Below are 20,916 nucleotides of genomic sequence, written 5' to 3' on the forward strand. Positions count from 1 at the left end.
GGACCTAAAGGCCCTACAGAGTCAGTTTGCTTTCCTGGCACTATAGTGGTCCTTTAACCCCTTAAGGACACATGACATGTCATGATTCCCTTTTATTCCAGAAGTTTGGTCCTTAAGGGGTTAAAGTTCTCATGGTGAGCTCTGATAATTGTCTGCTGGAGCCTACAGCAGCCTCCTGTGTGTGATTCATATCAATTCACAGAGGAGACAATAAAACTGTGCTGTAAGACCAGTTTGACCATTAGGGACCCCCTCCCGCCAGCCTCTGGGGGGAGGAAGAGGTTAAACTTACCTCTTTCTCCAACACCGGAGAGGGAGCTCTCCTCCTCCTCTCCTCCCTCTTCTTCCGTCACAGGCTCAATGCGCATGCGTGGCAAGAGCCGCGCGCATTCAGCCAGTCCATAGGAAAGCATTCACAATGCTTTCCTATGGACGCTGGCGTCTTCTCACTGTGAAAATCACAGTGAGAAGCGCAGAAGCCCTCTAGCAGCTGTCAATGAGACAGCCACTAGAGGCTAGATTAACCCTATTATAAACATAGCAGTTTCTCTGAAACTGCTATGTTTATCAAAAAAAAGGGGGGGGGGGGTTAAACCTAGCTGGACCTGGCACCCAGACCACTTCATTAAGCTGAAGTGGTCTGGGTGCCTATAGTGGTCCTTTAAGCTAAAGTACGGTAGTTTTTTTCGTGCTTAGAAAATTCCTCCTTTCGTAATTTTGAGTTGGTAAAATGCCATCTCCGGCAAAAAGACCAATACAATTCATAATATAACACAGAGAGGCCCGATAAAAAACAATATTAATTTAAGCTTAAGTATCTCCACAAGAAATCACTAAATCCTTCACCATGGGTGTGCCTTAAAGAGAACTGTGTTTAGAACTGCTGCTGCTCTAGGTGTAATAATTAGCACATTGACAAATCTTTAAAAAATATATATATATATATATATATATATATATATATATATATATATATATATATATATATATATATATATTAAATTGGGCCATTTAGTCTAGACTACCAAATATAGATACAGTATATTATCTCCTAGAGCCTGATTGTATTCTTCTGATTGAATAGAAGATTTTCACATTGTCTGATTGTTCTCCCCTCTCCCCTCCACCCTCCCTCCCCCCCTCCCCTCTGTGGTTTTCACATCTAGTTACTCTTTACCTAGCCTACAACCACACAAAAAAAATACTTTGCAATGTTACATCTAAACATTTGATGGGCCATCATGGTGGCCACCATGGAAAAACAGGTGTTATGCTAGGGCAAGAGTTAATTCAGGGTTAGCAGCTATTTGATCAAAAACAAGCTCTGAATAAAAGCCAAAAACAATTTTTAATAAATAAAGCCAAATCAAAAAAATTGAGTATCCTAATACTTTCTCTGACGAAAAGAATATAAGACAAGATGATAGCTTTATATTGTCCAGTACGAACTGCAGCCTAGTGAAAACAAAGTGAATGCAGGAAACGTTATGTGTAGCAATGCAGACAAGGAACTAATTGAGCCTAATGGATGTGGGAATGCACTTGGAAGTGGAAATGATTTAGTCACAGATGATGCAGCAAAGCAGGGAAGAAGGAATGGTTGTGTTAAAACAAGATAGGAAAAAATGAAATCCTTCTTGTCCCCAATTCCTGAGTATCATTTAAGATTAATATGAATCATTAAAAAAGAGACTCATTATGTAATGTAAGAGCAAACATTACACAGATCTTGAAAAGGAACATTTCTTAAGCAAGCTATATTCACAATAATGGAATTGTGCATTGTTCTCTCCTACACACTGGGAAATGATGCAATAAGAAGCAATTAGTATTTTGGGTCCAAACAACAGACCAACTGCTAATGCTCAGGTTTTTTTGTTTTTTAATAAAAGAAACATTATGTTGCTTCACAATAAGATTAGTAGAACCTGATGTAGAAAATTTAAGCTTTTAGTATAGAAAACTTATGCCGGTTTTTGTGAATTGCCTGCATATTAGACATCAAACAACGTTTGCAGTGGAATGTACAGCAGATGTTATTGTAAGGCATAATTTGCAATGACGATTGGCATAACTTTAATGAAAGTTTGTGGCTGTCACGGCTAGATATAAGAACCCAACACACACAGACCCTAATCTGCTGAAGGAATGGAATAATGAATTACCGGGCCTTAGAAATTACAGATTTAACGTAAAGAGTAGTCAAAGAGAAAGCCAAGGTCAAACGTAGGGGAGAACAGATAAACGTAAAGACAAGCCAAGGTCAGGAACACAGAAAGCAGAGAGACAATTAAACAAGCCAAAGTTAATAACAGTAAATCCAAACAATATAAAGCACACTCTTGGGTAATGAAGAACCACAACAGGGCAACTTGCTACCGAAAAGCCCTGGCTTATATAGCCAGGGAACCAAAACTATTGGTTAGAATCACTTTTAAACGCCTAAATACCAGAGTTTGGCCAAACGCGGAACTCAGGAGCCGTTGTTTGTGCAAACCGATAGGTTCAGCAAATAGAGTCATGCTGTTAAGACGTCAGCGCGACTTCAAACAAATAAAGGCGCACGCAAAACGTGCAGCGTCTGACCCTCCACCGGATCGGTGGGCTCCGGAATGGGTAAGGCAACCACTTTTTGGGTTGTGCTGCCTACACCTGATCTAAAAATTCAAAAGGAAAAAGAAAACAGAAATTTTTACTTACCGTAAATTCTTTTTTTTCTTAATATGGTGGCAGTACCTGTGAGGAGTGGCCACTGGAGAGGTCCCTAGGCAGTAATGTAAACAATACCTTTTCTCTCAAAAGACAGTGTTTACAGCAAAAAGCCTGCAGGGACTGACTAAACTCAACAGAACAACTACAATAAACTGTAGTTGTTCTGGTGACTATAGTGTCCCTTTAGGCTAAAGTAATTTTTGTGAATACCAATCAAAGGTTGCCTCTTTTTACAGAGGAGTGTGTATAACAAAAGTGCTCAAAAAAGTCAGAAAGTGATTTACAGGCAGCTCAATACACTGGTGTGGAAATATCCTCTATTCCACTGAATAAATTTAGTAGATATTGGTGCGGTGTAAGTGACAAGGACCTACACCTATAAGTGGAGCGCTCAAACACAGATAAATCTTACCAAAACGTAGTCTCATTCAATGGTAAAATATGGGGTACATGTCAAAGTAAAATACAGAAAATACAATATAGTGTAGATGGTACTGAAAAATGGCTTCACAGTGATTATAATGATATCGTGCTGAATATTACACTCACATTTCAAGGAGCCTGTATATAGAAAACACTGTCTCCGTATCAAGGCTTGTGTGCTGTTATGGTAGCAACACCCTCCTACTTCGGCTTGAAGAATTTCTCAGGAACACGAAAAAAAGGGAAGAAAGCAGACCAATGTGTAGACTTATGGTGATAAATGACACAGGTATGTGTTCAATAAATGGGGTGCTCACCTGGTCCTGAGCCTACGAATCCCGGCTCTAGGTGTGTAGGTTTTGTGCCAATTTGAATGGGGATGGCACTTCCCCTGTGAGGATTCCTTGGAGGCTCCAAAAAGGACTTGGATGAGGTTTTGAATGAAAATGGTGAATTTATTGGTTTAAAATAAACATAAAAACAAAGATGATAAAAGTCCTCAAATAAAAGTCCTTTAAAAATGGCCAATACGCGTTTCACTCTCAAATAGAGCTTCTTCAGTCAGCTGACTGAAGAAGCTCTATTTGAGAGTGAAACGCGTATTGGCCATTTTTAAAGGACTTTTATTTGAGGACTTTTATCATCTTTGTTTTTATGTTTATTTTAAACCAATAAATTCACCATTTTCATTCAAAACCTCATCCAAGTCCTTTTTGGAGCCTCCAAGGAATCCTCACAGGGGAAGTGCCATCCCCATTCAAATTGGCACAAAACCTACACACCTAGAGCCGGGATTCGTAGGCTCAGGAGCAGGTGAGCACCCCATTTATTGAACACATACCTGTGTCATTTATCACCATAAGTCTACACATTGGTCTGCTTTCTTCCCTTTTTTTCGTGTTCCTGAGAAATTCTTCAAGCCGAAGTAGGAGGGTGGTGCTACCATAACAGCACACAAGCCTTGATACGGAGCCAGTGTTTTCTATATACAGGCTCCTTGAAATGTGAGTGTAATATTCAGCACGATATCATTATAATCACTGTGAAGCCATTTTTCAGTACCATCTACACTATATTGTATTTTCTGTATTTTACTTTGACATGTACCCCATATTTTACCATTGAATGAGACTACGTTTTGGTAAGATTTATCTGTGTTTGAGCGCTCCACTTATAGGTGTAGGTCCTTGTCACTTACACCGCACCAATATCTACTAAAGTAATTTTTGTGACTATAGTGTCCCTTTAACTCTAGGTCTTTATATTTAACCCCTTAAGGCCAAAATTATGGAATAAAAGGGAATCATGACATGTCACACATGTCATGTGTTCTTAAGGGGTTAAAGTGCATTGAATGAAATGCCCACACATGCATGATTGTTAAGGCAAAGAGTTTATTAAAAAAAAAAAAAAAAAAAAAAAACTATGAGATTGTTTACCTGTAAAACTTCCATTGTGCTGTTCTTTTGCCGTTCCAACACGCCGCTGTTCACAATCCGTACCATTCTCGGCCATTTCATAGGTCAACTGAACTTGAAAATCTTATGTATGAAAACAAAAAAAAATATTGTCATGCCAATATATTGGAAACAATTTTAAATGCAAGAAATTTAGCTGGAAATGAACACACATAAATAAATAAATAAGAAAACTGCAGTACCTATACATTTATTGCAAGTTAACCGCCATAAAATAATTGGAAAACAAACTAAAGATAGTTTTCTATTGAAGAGACAAGAAGAGGGGTTGATGTTAATTGAACTTGTGACTGTAGTGATAACATGCACCTTTTTCACAGCAAAAAGGTTATTTAAAAAAAAAAATGCATACATACTTCAGATAAAGACCAAAAACATTGTTATTCTGCAAATCTATAAACACATAAACACCATTAATTTTTGGTAAGTTGTTCTCCAAAAAATGATTGGTTAACCTTTTAAACTGGAGATAAGTCACCTTACAATAATTTCATCATTACTTATCTATGTATTTCTAATGGTATATAGCAAAATTAGTAACAGTTACTCCAAGCATCATAACCACTATTATCGTCTGTAATGATTATGATATCAGGAGTACCCGAGCCTGGTTCAGAGTAATGGGGCTAACTGTTGCGTAACAGTTTACCCTCTTACCGGCGTCTCTGCCAGGGTAAGAGTATTCTGAAATGGCCGGGTGATGCTCTCCTGGCTTCTGTAGAGTTTTACAACCACAAGCAGAACCAGTCACTATTCATTAGCTCAGAACATCAGTTGACTGCTATCAGGAAATGGATGGCACACTGTGCAAAAGATTTTGCACAGAACTGTTATTAGTTAGCGCAGAACTATAGATACAGGCTGGCTGATGACACCCCATGACGCTGCCAGAGGTGGAGTTACACCTTCAGCAAGCAAGGAGTTAAACTTGTTAAGTGAAGCCTCTCACAGTAAAATGCTGCACACAGAGACTCCAGATACCATCACTGAAGTTGTCCTAGTACCTCAAGTAACCATTTTACTAGAAAAGGTATAATACTAAAAATGAACTTATGATCTCGTATGGTTTAATCACAAATGCAGCCTCCAGTGCCAGATCTGCAATTCCCTACATCAGCATCCGGCTTTTGTAAGTAACTATCATGAAGTGCGAAGAACCACCGGGCTGGTGTGCAGATGATAGGCTAGAGCAGTCAGCTGACGATCTAAGGAAATCAGTAGCTGCCCGTTCATAAAAAAAGGTACAGAACTTTTTTATGAATGGGGAGCTACTGATTGTTATGGTGGCTGAAGCGTTCCTTTAAATTAAATCCACACCGATAAAAAAGGACCAATAAATCAAAGATCACAAGGGAGTCCACAATGAATTTTTGCTTTTTGGCTTCTAGCTATTTCAGTTGGGGTGAAAAATAAAATTTTTTTTTTTTTTTACATTTTGCCATTGTAACCCAATAAATTAATTTTGCATAAAAGGTCAAGCAACGCAAACACTCCACATCCTGTTTGGTTTGGTCAGCCTGACCATGGCACCAGAGCAGCTTACAGAGTGGGATCTTCCCAGCTCTGGGACTTGTAACTTAGAAGGATCATTATTGTTTCCATCTTCTTTCTGCATTCTCTCCTCCTAATACACATTCTTAGTTTCCTATTGCCCATGTTCGCACTCTTTGCTTTTTCTGCCTTATCGGGTCCTCACCCCCATTAATTTATATCTGGGGACAGCAAGATGGACTGCTCAGTCTCGTCGTTTCACTGAAAGTGTAGTATGTTCATGGTTGCTGGCATGGCTTGTATTATAAAAACTTTCACACAGTGTTATGTTCCTGCTTGGGTGAACTGTTTTAGCCAATTAATGAAATTCTGCGCAATGTGAATTCAACAAGGCTGACATTAGTGAGCCCAGAACTCTGCACATACAGACTTCAGGCACCATGATCACTTCAAATCATCACAGCAGATGCGGCGCATGGACTAAGCTTATAAAGTCCAGAAAGAAAACTTATCACATACTGCCCTACCAAATTTGCATGTGCCTCTCAAACTGACAAATAAAGATAAAGTATTTTATAGTTATCACATTAAAGAAAAACATATCTTTATTAGTATACATCTTCAAAATCAAGCGAAAATCATTAAATCCATAAAAAAGACACATTCAATATAAAACACACAAAAAAAAAAAAAAAAAACAACGTAGGATCTTCTATGGATTCAGAAAAGTGCATGCATTTGTCGTGTTGCTATTTTCTGATTAACAGCTTTACATCCAAATCTATAAATTCAAAACTAAAAAGCACCACTCTGAAAATGCCTCTCTTTTTTAATAAGAGTCATGTTCTACTGACTTTCTGCCTGGAAACCAGAGGTATCGGAATTTACCATTATAAATAATTTGAAACGTGTTGTGCAATACACCAGTTACAACATCACATTATTTTGCAACATTAAAGGGACACTATAGTCACCAGAACAACTACAGCTTGATGTAGTTGTTCTGGTGAGTATAATAGCTCACTTCAAGCATTTTTATGCAAACACTGCCTTTAAACACTGCCTTTTCAGAGAAAAGGCAGTGTTAACATTGCCCCTAGGGACACCTCCAAGTGGCCACTCCTTAGATGGCCACTGGAGGGGCTTCCTGGCTCAGGGTCGCACAGTAGGCAGCCCTGCCATTCACGTTCTGCATGGACACGCTGAATTTTGGCACCGCCCCCTTGACAATTTTAGCCAATCCGGACCCGTGGAGAACTGGAAATAAGGTGAGTTTTAACCCATTCTGAGGGGGCTTATACGGTGTGCAAGCCACCTAAATGGTGGGGTTTCACTATAGGGTCAGGAATACATGTTTGTGTTCCTGACCTTATAGTGCTCCTTTAATTTACTGAACAAACTTGAGCATAAAAAAGTCACCCGAAAGAAATTGTTTTTGCCAATGTTAACATCGCTTTTAAAACTTTAGAATTCTAAGTTTCATGTAATTTATCACACAAGCACTGTATAAAATGTCCCAAAACATTTAAACACAGTACAATATTAATAGATAGCGAACAGCACACCTCCCAGACATGGCTAGATTACTTTGTCAAACTCAGGGAAGCTCACTTACCCATGTTAATGCCAGGGGGGTGGAAAGGGGCAAGTAATGCATTGTTTTGCGACATGCTTCAATGCATAAGAGGTCAGGAGCATAAGCATTGCGTTAGGAGTTCAGTCCTCAAAGAACAAAATCCAGTTTGATCTTCTTACATTCCTTTGTCAGATAATGGTTGGGTAAAAAAAAAAAAAAAAACGTAATTCACCTCTTTCATATTAAGTTCACCCACACATATAAAGTTTTGTTCAGGAGAAACATGGTTATTATTTCACATCAATATTTAGATATGAAACAATTTTATGGAAATACAAGCTAATAAAAAGTGTGACAAATTAAGAATTTAGCCATTTTCGTAACTGTGAATGTCATAATACACTTAGCTTTTACTGAAATAAAATGCACATATTTGTGTTCAGCAATGTCTCACAACACTACCCCGCATGAACAGGGTGTTTATGGTGTATTGGAAAGTTACAGGGTCAAATATACGGGTTTCCCCTTTCCACACATTGAAATTTGCCAAATTGGTTATGTTGCCATTGAGACAGTATGGCAGCCCAGGAATCAAAATTACCGCCATAATGGCATACAATTTTGGAAAAGTAGACAACCCAGGGTGTTGGAAATGGGGTATGCCCAGCCTTTTCTTCGTAACTATTTAGTCACAAACTCCGGTCACATTTTTCTTTTGTTTTTTGCATTTTTCACAAATAAAATGCACTTTCATTGCTTATATCATCAGCATTAAATGTTTTACTACTCAAAAACACTTATATTTGTGTTCAGCGATATCTCACAAGTACAACAGTACCCCTCATGTCCAGGTTATATGGGGTTTTGGAAAGTTACAAGGTCAAACATAAAACTTGCCCATTTCTGTTGTTGCACATTAAAATATGCTAGATTGCTTATGTTGCCTTTGAGGCCGTATGGCCTTTCTTTTAGAGTAGCAACTTTGTCACAAACCTTGGCCAAAGTAAGCGTTCATATTTGTTTTCTACATTTATTTATTTTTTACACAAAAATGGCACTTTCACTAATGATATTGTCGTGATAAGTTTTACGGTTTTAAAACACTCATATTTGTGTTCAGTGAAGTCTGACAAGTAAAACGGTCGTCCCCCCCCCCCCCCCCCCCCCATGTACAGGTTTTATGGTGTTTTGGAAAGAAAATATAGTTCTTGCAGGCAGGTCCCCTTAAATTGTAATTACGGTAGTAAAATCACAAAACTATGTAAAAACATTACAAGAATATACACATAGAATTTAAAAATGTACACACATATATTTAAAGGACCACTATAGGCACCCAGACCACTTCAGCTCAATGAAGTGGTCTGGGTGCCAGGTACATCTAGGTTTAACCCTGCCTGCTGTAAACATAGCAGTTTCAGAGAAACTGCTATGTTTACATATGGGTTAATCCAGCCTCTAGTGGCTGTCTCATTGAGGAGGAGGAGGAGGAGAGTCCCCAGCGCCGTGGGAGCCTGGTGCTGGAGAAAGGTGAGTGTTTAATCCCCTTCCTCCTGGCGGGAGTGGGACCCTGAGGGTGGGGGCACACTCAGGGCACTATAGTGCCAGGAAAACGAGTTTGTTTTCCTGGCACTATAGTGGTCCTTTAAAGTCTACGTGTATTTTTATTTAAATAAATGCATGGTGACATACATGAGACAAATTATAAAACACTGTCTTTCATACAAATTTTTGGACTATAGTTTGCATTTTAGGGAGTCAAGAACTTTATACAGTCATTTTTTTATGGGGGAAGGAAGGAAAAGAAGGAGGAGAGGAAAGGAGGAAAGAAGGAAAGGGACATTAAATGTCTACATCAAAAAAATTTACTTCATGTAAATCTGCACGGTCAAGATTAGAAAATCTTATATTTAGGCTATCTATAGCATTATTTTAAAAAGAATTACAAAATTATATTAAGAACTGATCTGCGAGGAAGACAGCAGATCATAATGCTGCTATCCAGAGACCTTTACTTTGGTATCTGCTTAAAAGCTTTTGCATATCCTGTTGGTTGTGTACAACCAACAGAGCCCATATATATCTTTTCCTCTTTTTTTTTTTTATATAAACAAAGAGAAGAAGGTTTGTTACATAAGTATGCTTGCAGTTTATTAGCTCCATTGTGAAGAACATGAACATTCATTAGAATTGTATTGTGAGATAATGGCTAAAAACCGTATATTTACCCTCGCATAATAGGCACTAATGTCCACAAATAGGCATGCTAGAAGAAGCCACTGACTAGAGAGTTGGAATTAAAGTTCTGTCAGTGAATTGGTGTGTTTTTTTGTTGTTTTTTTATGGGGGTAAGAGGGAAGGGAGTTTGTTTTTGATTGCATCTAAACCATGCATTTGTATTTGACTTTGCGTCACTGCACAAAAACATGGATAATGTGTACACTATATTTGGTCAGCACATTTAGAAAACAAATTTCAGTTTAATTGACATGTTGATGTGTAAAACTATATCAGTGCTCCTATTAACCCCTTTTCAATTTTCTTACCGTTAAGGACCAGGGCTGTTTTTACATTTCTGCGGTGTTTGTGTTTAGCTGTAATTTTCCTCTTACTCATTTACTGTACCCACATATATTATATACCGTTTTTCTCGCCATTAAATGGTCTTTCTAAAGATACCATTTTTTTTCATCATATCATAATTTACAATAAAAAAAATAAAATATGATGAAATAAAAAAAAAAAAAATTCTAACTTTGACCCCACATATCTGTTGCACATCTACAACCGCCAAAAACACCCGTGCTAAATAGTTTCTAAATTTTGTCCTGAGTTTAGAAATACCCAATGTTAACATGTACTTGGCTTTTTTTGGAAAGTTATAGGGCAATAAGTACAAGTAGCACTTCGCTATTTCCAAACCATTTTTTTTCCTCAAAATTAATGCAAGTTACATTGTAACACTGATATCTGTCAGGAATCCCTGAATAACCCTTCACATGTATATATATTTTTAAAAGAAAACCTAAGGTATTAAACTTTGGGTATTTTGACTCTTTTCAAGCAACCATCTTACCACCAATTTATGCCAAATTAAAAAAAAATATTAATAAGTGATTTTTTTGACACACATAGCAATCTAAGAATACATGAACTGAAAACTTTAATGGTTACTGCCAAAGAATACCCCAATATGTGTTCAGCAACATCTCCGGAGTACATTGATACCACCCATGTATATGTGTGTCGGGTTCTCTTGGGGCTAGTAGACCTTATTTGGAGGGTGCGCATTCCAGTTTTCCAACATGGAATTTTCACAGCTAGTCATCATGCACCCATGTCCTATTTAGGAGATTTTTAAGGGTCACTTACCTGAATCCAGCTCCAATGTCCCTCGGCGCTGGGTCAGGCTCCTCCCCTGCCGACGTCAGCCGGTGGGGGGGGACCTAAAGCGCGGCAATGCATTATTTAATGCTTCCCTATGGGAAAATCTGATGCTGGGGGTCCTTATGCAGAACGTGAGGATGTCCAGCATCAGATAACGGACCAAAAGTCCTTTTGGATTCCGGAAGCGCCCCCCAGTAGACAGCCATTGAGGTGCAAAAGGGACACAGTACCCAGACCAATGAGCTTAAGTGGTCTGGGTGCCTAGAGTGTCCCTTTAAAGCTAGTTTGAAGTTGAGTGTGGTGTATTTTGTAAGTGTATTATAATATTTATAACAATAATAATACAATATATATATATACATATATATACACACACCGTATTTATTGGCGTATAACACTCACTTTTTCTCCCTGAAAATAGGGGGCAAATGATGTGTGTGTGTTATACGCCGATATACATATTTTTCACTCCATTAAAACGCATTTTTTTCCCCTCAAAAGTGAGGGGAAATGTCTTTGCGTCTTATGGAGCGAATGTGAAGGTTTACTTACCTGTCTTGAAGCGTGGGCCGGTGTTCAGCGCGCACCGCGGTACTGGAACTTCAATTTCAGGTTCCGGTTTCCGGCGGGACTGAAAGGAAGTGCGCACTCAGTGTGCACACTTCCTTTCAGTCCAGCTGGAAACCGGAACCTTAAATTTAAGTTCCTGTACTGCGGTGCGCGCTGTGAAGCCGGCCCACGCTTCAAGACAGGTAAGTAATTATGGGACAAGGGGAGGGAAAGTGCACTATGGGACAAGGGGAGGGGGGGACACTAGGGGAGGGGGGGGAACACTATGGGAGGTGGGGAAATTTCCTTCTTAAAATGAGGTGCGTGTTATATGCCGATAAATACGGTGTGTGTGTGTATATATATATATATATATATATATATATATATATATATAACAGTATCATGTGGCAGCCATGTCAGGATTAACAGCAATAAGAAATCCCACAGTGTGAACTGAGTGTTGATGCATGGAATATTTTCTAACAATTTTCGCTGTAGCCATTCTTGCGCTTGTACTACTATGCCCATTTGTCATTATTGCAAGGGACATTTCTAGGTCAAATTCTAGGTCACAATACTTTATATTTAAATAATCATTCCAGTTTAATTACTGGACGTGACATACAAGTATCTACTGCTATACTTAAATAATGCACTTGAAATTAATCATTATACTATAAATAGCCATGCATTTTTTGTAGATTAATTGTAGTCAGAAAGCATGTGTGGCGTACATTAAATAGTCTTTTTTTTTTTTTTTACTGGAAAAACAAGGATTCTGACAAATCATTTTCAGTTTCTCATTGAAACGACACATCAGGCCAATACAACTTTTGTCCATTCCATACCATTGCACTTTTCCACATTCTGATTTTTCCCTGAGGCCAATCATGTAGGAAGGGAGTTAGTGTATGTTGTCCTTGAGATGGTGTGCTCAATTAAGTAAAATTGCAACCACAAATTGCACCGAATTATGACAGAAAGCTGCTCATTTGTGCTGTGGACTGTGAATTATACCAGAGAGTAAACTGCCAAACAACAAATTTGATCAAACAGCCATATATCTAAGAGAAGCACAAAGATGTTAGCCACTGTTTGTCAATAAAGCCCTTTATAGTACTCATATAATAATAATAAAGTATTTAACCCCTTAAGACCGCAGCCAAATGTACAAGTTGTGAACCAAAAAAAATGTAAACAAACCACAGATTTTGACTATATGTCTGTTCAACAATAATTTACCTCTTTCATATTAAATGCACCCACACTTATTATATATCATTTTGTTCAGGGGAAACAGGGCTTTCATTTAACATCAAATATTTAGGTATGGAACATAACGTAATATGAATAAAATATAAAAAAAATGAGAGAAAATATGATTTTTTAAAAATTTTCTTAGTTCTATGTGACATTCTAACTGTGAATGTCATAATACTGTTTGCTTTTACTGCAATAAAATACACATATTTGTATTCTGCGATGTCTCACGTGTAAAACAGTACCCCCTATGTACTGGTTTTATGGTGTTTTGGGAAGTTACAGGGTCAAATATAGCATGTTACACTTTTCAGTTTTTTCACATTGAAATTTGCCAGTTTGGTTATGTTGCCTTTGAGACTGTATGGTAGCCCAGGAATGAAAATTACCCCCATGATGGCATACCATTTGCAAAAGTAGACAACCCAAGGTATTGCAAATGGGGTATGTCCAGTCTTTTTTAGTAGCCACTTGGTCTCAAAGCCAACGTAACCAATCTGGCGAATTTCATTGTGAAAAAACTGAAACGCAAGCCTTATATTTGACTCTGTAACTTTTGAAAACACCATAAAACCTGTACATGAGGGGTACTGTTATACTCAGGAGACTTTGCTGAACACAAATATTTGTGTTTCAAAACAGTAAAAAGTATGACAGCAAAAATGCCGTTTGTGTGCGAAAAAGGCAATAAATTTCACTTTCCCTGACGATATCATTGTTGTAATAAATTTTACGGTTTTGAAACACAAATATTTGTATTCAGCGATGTCTCCCGAGTAAAACAGTACCCCCCATGTACAGGTTTTATAGTGTCTTGGAAAGTTATAGGGTTAAATATAGTGCTAGAAAATTAAATTCCCTATACTTTCGGCCTGGGTTGTTAGGCAGGTCCCGCTAATTGTAATTAATTAGGATACCTAATTATGTAAAATTATTACATAAATATATATGTAAAATTATTATATATACACGTGTGTGTGTATATATATATATATATGTATATAATTTTTTTACTATTATTTTTATTTATATATAGGTATACATATAGTGATGTATACGTATATACTTGGGTATATACATATATATATTATTTCGTTCTACGTGTATTTTGATATCTATATATATATATATATATATATATATATATATATAGATAGATATATATATATATTATCAAAATACAGTTAGAATGAAATTACACACATATATATTTTTAATTATTTATTTTTTTATTTTAATTTTTTTTTACGTATTTACATATTTTTTTATTATAATATATATATAATTATAATTATGTATATATTTAATCAATATCCTTCTACGTGTATTTTGATATTAATATATATATATATATATAATTATATATATAAATATTAAAATACACTTAGTGTATGTGTAAATGTGTGCGTATATATATATATTATATATAGATCATATATATAATATATATATATAAATGATGTAAGTGTATTTTATTTTTAACTTTAATTTTTTTTTTTTTTTACATTAAGGGGTTAATAGGGGAGGAGAGGGGCAGAGACAGTGTCAGCCAGTGATTTTACATCACTGGCTGACACACAGGATCAGTGATCACAGTGACAGGCTGTCACTGTGATCACCTCCTGCAGATCGCGGTAATTGGCCACAGGGGGAGTGCCTGGGTGGCCAGGCATGCCCCCCACCGCGATCTGCAGGGAGATCCTGCCTGAAGTTACTATGGGTCAGCCAATAGGCTGACACATAGTAACTCTGATCGCAGTGACAGGCTGTCACTGCGATCAGATCGCAGGGAGAGGCTGTCTCTGCATTCAGATTGCAGAGACAGCCTCTCCCTGCGATCATACTCTGCAGATCGCGGTCACTGACCGCAGGGGGACTGCCTGGGGGGCCAGGCATGTCCCCCGACCGCGATCTGCTGCAGAGAATTCCGCCGGCTCCATGTGTCAGCCGATTTTAAAATCGGCTGACACATGGTAAATACCGATCGCAGTGACAGCCTGTCACTGCGATCGGAAGCTGCAGACCGCGGTCCCCAGGCACAGGGGGGCTGCCTGGGGGGCCAGGCATGCCCCCCGACCGCGATCTGCAGCGGCCATGTTCCGCCGGCCACGTGGGGGGTAAGACCGCCCAGGACGTACCATGCCGTCCTGCGGCGTTTAGAGCCGCCCAAATAAGGACGGCATGGTACGTCCTGCGGTCTTAAGGGGTTAACCAGAAAAAGTACATTCAGATTACTGTGGTTACCTTAGCCCAACATCCAGGTGTTGTTACTATTACCCAATTTAATGGTACTCATTTTATCTAGCTCGAAAGGATGAAGGGCTGAGTTTTGAACCTGCCCACTGAGCTACCCTGCAAGATAGGTGCTCTGAGGATATATATCCCCAGAGCACCTATCTTGCAAAAACTTCTAATTGAGCTGTGTAGCAAAGTTTGTGATTGGACAGCCACAGAAACTCAGGATTTTTATTTATTTTTGTATTTTTGTGTGCACTCACACAAAGAGCCAGTCCTAAATGGCAGGGTTTAGCGCCTAGCAGAAGTTTCTGGCTTAAGAAAAGGCTGTGCCAAGGGCCCTCAAGCTAAGTTGTCAAACCACTTGCATCACATTTTAGTGTTGCATTTGTTTAGCTACTTATCCTGGGAAGGAGTAGTGGTTATAGTGCTTGGAGTGTTCCATTAACTATATATTTTAAATAGACAGTAATCAATTTTATTTGATTAGAAAAAAAAAATTACTTGTGTCCATTAACTCTTGCCTAGCACAAATAATACGTTTCTCGTAAGATAATCAGCAGGGAAGAGCAATGGTTATTTAGAGGGGAAAAAAAAGAAGTTATAATTAGCAAACTGGCTTAGCTGGTACAGGATGAAGATCCTGCTAAACTAAATCATTTGGTGTTTAGTACACACTACTACCCCACCCCTTCCTCGGGAATTCAGCTTAACTAACAAGGCTTTCTGTTTCACACCTATAAGCTGAATGATTATCATTTTCATTTAAATGCCATGGAAGGCTTATTTAAAACACAACTTTAACCTGCTTTATCATTATTAAAGCGCTGTAAAAGGCACAAATTTAAAAACAACCATTCCTTGGAATACAAATGACTTATACGGGGAACGTCAGGTAAAAGTCTGTCTTCTCCTCAACAACCCCTCTTTTGCTATATGCCATCCTACGCCTAAAAACCATTCATTCCTCTGTTACTGTATAACCAAATTTGAGTTCATTTTGATACCCTGTTTCAATGAAGGAAAAAAAAAAAAGGACTTCCCTGAGAACAAGTCCTAGCTTATCTTCGGGGGATGCTCGTAATGTAAGCCCTAATCACCAGTCGCTAGTTCGCTAATCTATGTGCGGGGAATTTTCCCTGCACATAGATTCACGGGATTCCATTCGCGAGTAAGCTAATCTATGTTCAGGGAAGTTTCCCCCGAACATAGATTCACGGGATTCACTGTCCTAGTGAACTGGTCTAGGTTCAGGGGAATTCCCCTGAATGTAGACCTGCTCTCTTGCACATGTTTGCTGCCATTTTACCCCGAAATAAGCCCTAGTGCGTTTTACTAGGGAAAAAATAATATAAGACCCAGTCTTATTTTCGAGGAAAGACGGTAGGCTCCATGGGTATCCTCATTCACTGAATGAGGAGGAGGCTTGGAGTAATATATAGTTAATGTCGCCCAATACTTCCAACCTTTATTTGAACACAAATTAACCCCATTATTGTATTGTATATTGATGATGGGATTCAGAATAATTTTATGTGATATGTGCATGTGATTTGCAGTAAGCGCAGATATGGCATTAACTAAATATTCTAGCCTTCCCTGTCTATGTCACTAAATTGTGTTGGCAGTGAAAGCAGCTACAGAAGAGAAGTGCAATTGGTTGGCTATTTCCAAACTAGTTAATATTCTTCCTGGTTTAAAAAAAAATGCACATTTTTGCAGTTTTGCTTGCTGGAATCAAGGAAGCAAATCTCTGACAGAGCCTCCCACTGTGCAATGTGTGAATTTTTCTGCAGAATAAGGGTTTGAACTTTGTGTGCTTTCTCTAGAAAATTTAACCCTAGTTAAGATACAACTCCCATCTACATTTCTGCTGTTGTATCTGCAGATTTTACCTCGTTAGTATTTTTCCTACAAAAAGCATATGTGGGAAGCTATAAATAAGACAAAACTCTCACCTGCTGTCTAAGTAAAGCACAAAGTATGCACAAATCTTATATTGTAAGATATATAGCCTGTGGTGTAGGGAAGATAAAATTGTGAAAAGAACATTTTTGAAAATGATTCTGGAAAAAGGTACAATCTTAGATTGCATTTCTGGCAAATATATAGGTGGCACTGCCTATATTCTAGCCATTTATGGTTTGACAAACATTTAATGGTGTAAAATATTTTGAAAATAAACAAGTATAACAAAGCCGGGGCTGTAAAAATATTTAAGTAAAAAATATGTGAGATCAAAGGTGAGAGGTTAATGTTTTAAGGGACTGTTGCCGTTTGGTTAATTTGCAAAGACTGGGTGTCCGATGGCCTGGGGTGCAAGGAAAGGTGAGTTATACTTAATTGACCCGGTCCCTAACAGGCGCTGCCGTGCTCTTCCATCAGGTCCTCTTCAGATCCTGGCACTTCAGCTGCCAAGAGCAGACACCAGCGTTATACTCTCAAAGACAGAGCCTATTTCCATCAGCCGTCGTTGGTGACGGCTGGGATCTTGACAAGCTTTGACTGACTTTTTTTGCCAAGTGGAGGAAAAATACTAAGACAAAGTAGTACCTACTTTGTTTTAGTATATAAATTGACTGGGTTGGAATTTCAGTAAAATACATGTTTTACGGTATCGGCCGTCAATTTTTGTTTTCTGTTCAAAATATATTGTGAAATCGCAGGGAATTAGCTTTGTTTGTTCTTGACAGTTTATATAAGCACTGTATAAAAATGTTCAAGCAGCTGTTACAAGCATGCACAGCCTGGTACTTAAATTTCTCTACAAGCAAGGAATGAACCACACAAAGATAAAAGCAGATATTTCACCCGAGAGTGGCTATTCAAAATGCTTTCCTATGGACGCTGGCGTCTTCTCACTGTGAAAATAACAGTGAGAAGCACGGAAGCACCTCTAGCGGCCGTCAATGAGACAGCCACTAGAGGCTGGATTAACCCTATAGTAAACATAGCAGTTTCTCTGAAACTGCTATGTTTACTGCAAAAAGGGTTAAACCTAGCTGAACTGGTATGCACTAGTAGATGGAGTCTGGCAACATTTTAACAGACTTTTTGGAAGGTATATTGAAAGGCTGTTGCATGTGGTTAAATGATGTGGATGGATGGCTGGGGCTAAAGGGTGTGGATATTGGCCTGTCAGTCATCTTTGTAGAAGATGTTGCTATTGAGGCTTCAGCTCAGCATTTCCTCAAAATGTCCTCTCTACTTACTTTTTAAGTGGGAGTGGGGGGGGGGTTACTCATGTTTGCACAATTGTTTAAGTACAAATGCCAGTGTGAGCATTTTTTATATTTAGAAACAAAAAACGTAACTTTTGCACATTATGTACTCTAACCATTTTAGCAAGAGTAAAAATCACAGCAGCAGAAATACATACAAGATGTAAATACAATTTTTAAAGATAAAACCATTCAAATGATTTTTGTTTAAAATTTTATTTTTATTTCAAGATGACTAAACATTTATAATAAAAAAAAAAAAAAAAAGGAATTGTACTTTCTATATTCCCTTTTCCTCTTGCATAGAATTATCCATGTTAATTTTGAAAGTCCATATATACTAGGGAGGAGGTGGGGGGAGCCAAAACAATTTCATCGTTGTACATATCATTCTTTTTAGGGGGGGGGGGGTGGGCTGTTGAAGCCATGGGACACAGAGGGCAACGAAAGATTAAACTCTATGTGGACACAACACCACAATTATTTCTTACAGGAAGAGTTTAGACCAGGGGTTCCCAATTAATTTTTCACGTGGAACCCTTTTACATAGTGTATTAACATCCTCATACCTGCTCAGCTCCTTTGCGTGCCTCTTAGTGATGCCGGAGTGACGTCATATTCCGGCATCACTGCTGTGCATGCAAGGGAGATCACTGCCCACGGCCATTTTGTTTTCAGAAATTTTGGCGGAACCCTATTTGTGTTGTCGCGGAACCCCGGGGTTCCATGGAACACCAATTGGGAAACCCTGCTCTATACATCAACATAACTTGATGAAAGGCCGGTGTGAGCTGAGCTGCTGACTTGACATCACCCAAACAGCCAATCACTGTCACTTACTATCTGTATAGTATTTCAAGGCTGTGCTAAGGGAAATGGTACCGATAAAAATTGGAAATGGTACCGAATACAGTCATTGGCTGTGGACAAAAAGAAGTCAGCATGTACTCAGAATACATCTAGTTAAAAGGCTCTTTTGGGAAGTGAGGAGGCGTGACTAAGGAAAAATATTCAAAACATTTTTTAGCAAGACTCATGAGGTTTCAATGTGAGAAAAACACAGCATGATTCGGAGGCCAAAACATTTTAAATACACATCAGACCGCTAATACAATTCAGTTTGCTGAAAAGCTTTGTGTGTGAAAAATTTGCCTGCTCCCCTCCCCCAGTACATATTTGAATTAAAAAAAAAATTGCACTTTTCTCAATTGACTTTGTTAATTAAAGCACCCTGACTGTCAAGGAGACAACAGGTCCTGTTACTTCCTGATTTGTTTAGCTCAGTGCAGCTAAACTCAAGAGGCAACAAATGCTCAGAAAACCTGCCTTGCAAAGACTTCTCATCCTAACCCTCTAGATAAGTACCATAAACAAGAAATTGTACTTGCTCTATTGCTCTTCAAAACAAACCATCCAACAAACGCTGCATGCTCACCTTGGACAGATATTGCTTGTCTCTTTAATATGATAAAGCAGCAGTTCTCCAGTGATCATTATTGAGTACAATTAACAGGTTTAAATTAAATGTGTATTTAAAAAAATAAAAAAAATTAACCATGCTGTGGACAGAACTTGCGGGCTTCAGTTCTGTCTGCTTGCATCCAACAAGCTTTGCCACAACTACAGTCTTAGCAAATCTTTGTTGTCATCTATGGCTGAGCAGAAACCTTCGTTTCAGCTCAGAGCTGATTACACCATCAACTTTAATAGATTAAAGCTTTGCTGTTTTAACTTGGACTTTACCCATCAGGTTTTTCCAGTCACAGTTTCTTAACCTCGTTTCTTCACAGTGACCTGATTCATTCTAGTTATGTGCACACACTATATATACACGATGTTCCATGTCAATGAAAGGCAAACTATACACTTTCCTTGAACAGCAATGACAATCAGCGCATTACTGATGCTTTGTATCTTTGCTGTTTAATAGTTATAGAAATAGGTTTTAAGAGACACTATTTTCCTCTGTATTTATCTTACGCAAGACGTGGTCTGGACAGATCAGAAATGTAATATTTATAACACAAAACGCTTGTGATATTGTATAATAAACACATACCGACTCCGATTATGTATAAACAATCATTTAAACAGCCAGCCTGCTGTAATGTGACAGTCACAGATCAATATCTCCATTACTGATAAACAGATAAATATTAACATAGCTCATGGCAGCCCATTGATAATGCTAAGGGCAGTCCCAAGATCAGTGTGCACACTGCAAACAATAATAGAAATAATTCTGCTATCTGTCCTACAAAAATAATAGGGATCACACTGACTGACTGACGGGATCACACTGACTGACTACAGGGATCACACTGACTGACTACAGGGATCACACTGACTGACCGACTGACTGCAGGGATCACACTGACTGACCGACTGACTTCAGGGATCACACTGACTGACCGACTGACTATAGGGATCACACTGACTGACCGACTGACTATAGGGATCACACTGACTGACCGACTGACTATAGGGATCACACTGACTGACCGACTGACTATAGGGATCACACTGACTGACCGACTGACTATAGGGATCACACTGACTGACTGACTATAGGGATCACACT

The 20,916-nt window shown here is 38.4% G+C and overlaps 1 protein-coding gene across 2 annotated transcripts in view; it reads right to left on the reverse strand.

The window, feature by feature from the left end:
* VMP1 (vacuole membrane protein 1) overlaps positions 1-20,916 on the reverse strand; it is a 204,593-nt gene that overhangs the window by 182,464 nt on the left and 1,213 nt on the right. The window contains exons 1-2 of one of the 2 annotated variants that reach the window (XM_063455305.1): positions 7,720-7,790; positions 4,575-4,676 (exon numbers count right to left, since the gene is read on the reverse strand). In XM_063455305.1, coding sequence (XP_063311375.1) covers positions 4,575-4,676; positions 7,720-7,774 — 157 coding nt within the window. In that variant the 5' untranslated portion in view covers positions 7,775-7,790. Of the gene's footprint in view, positions 1-4,574; positions 4,677-7,719; positions 7,791-20,916 lie in introns of those variants that run through there. The other variant, XM_063455315.1, reaches the window with a different exon arrangement.

This window comes from Pelobates fuscus, chromosome 1, assembly GCF_036172605.1.
Source record: "Pelobates fuscus isolate aPelFus1 chromosome 1, aPelFus1.pri, whole genome shotgun sequence".
Taxonomy (NCBI): Eukaryota; Metazoa; Chordata; class Amphibia; order Anura; family Pelobatidae; genus Pelobates; species Pelobates fuscus.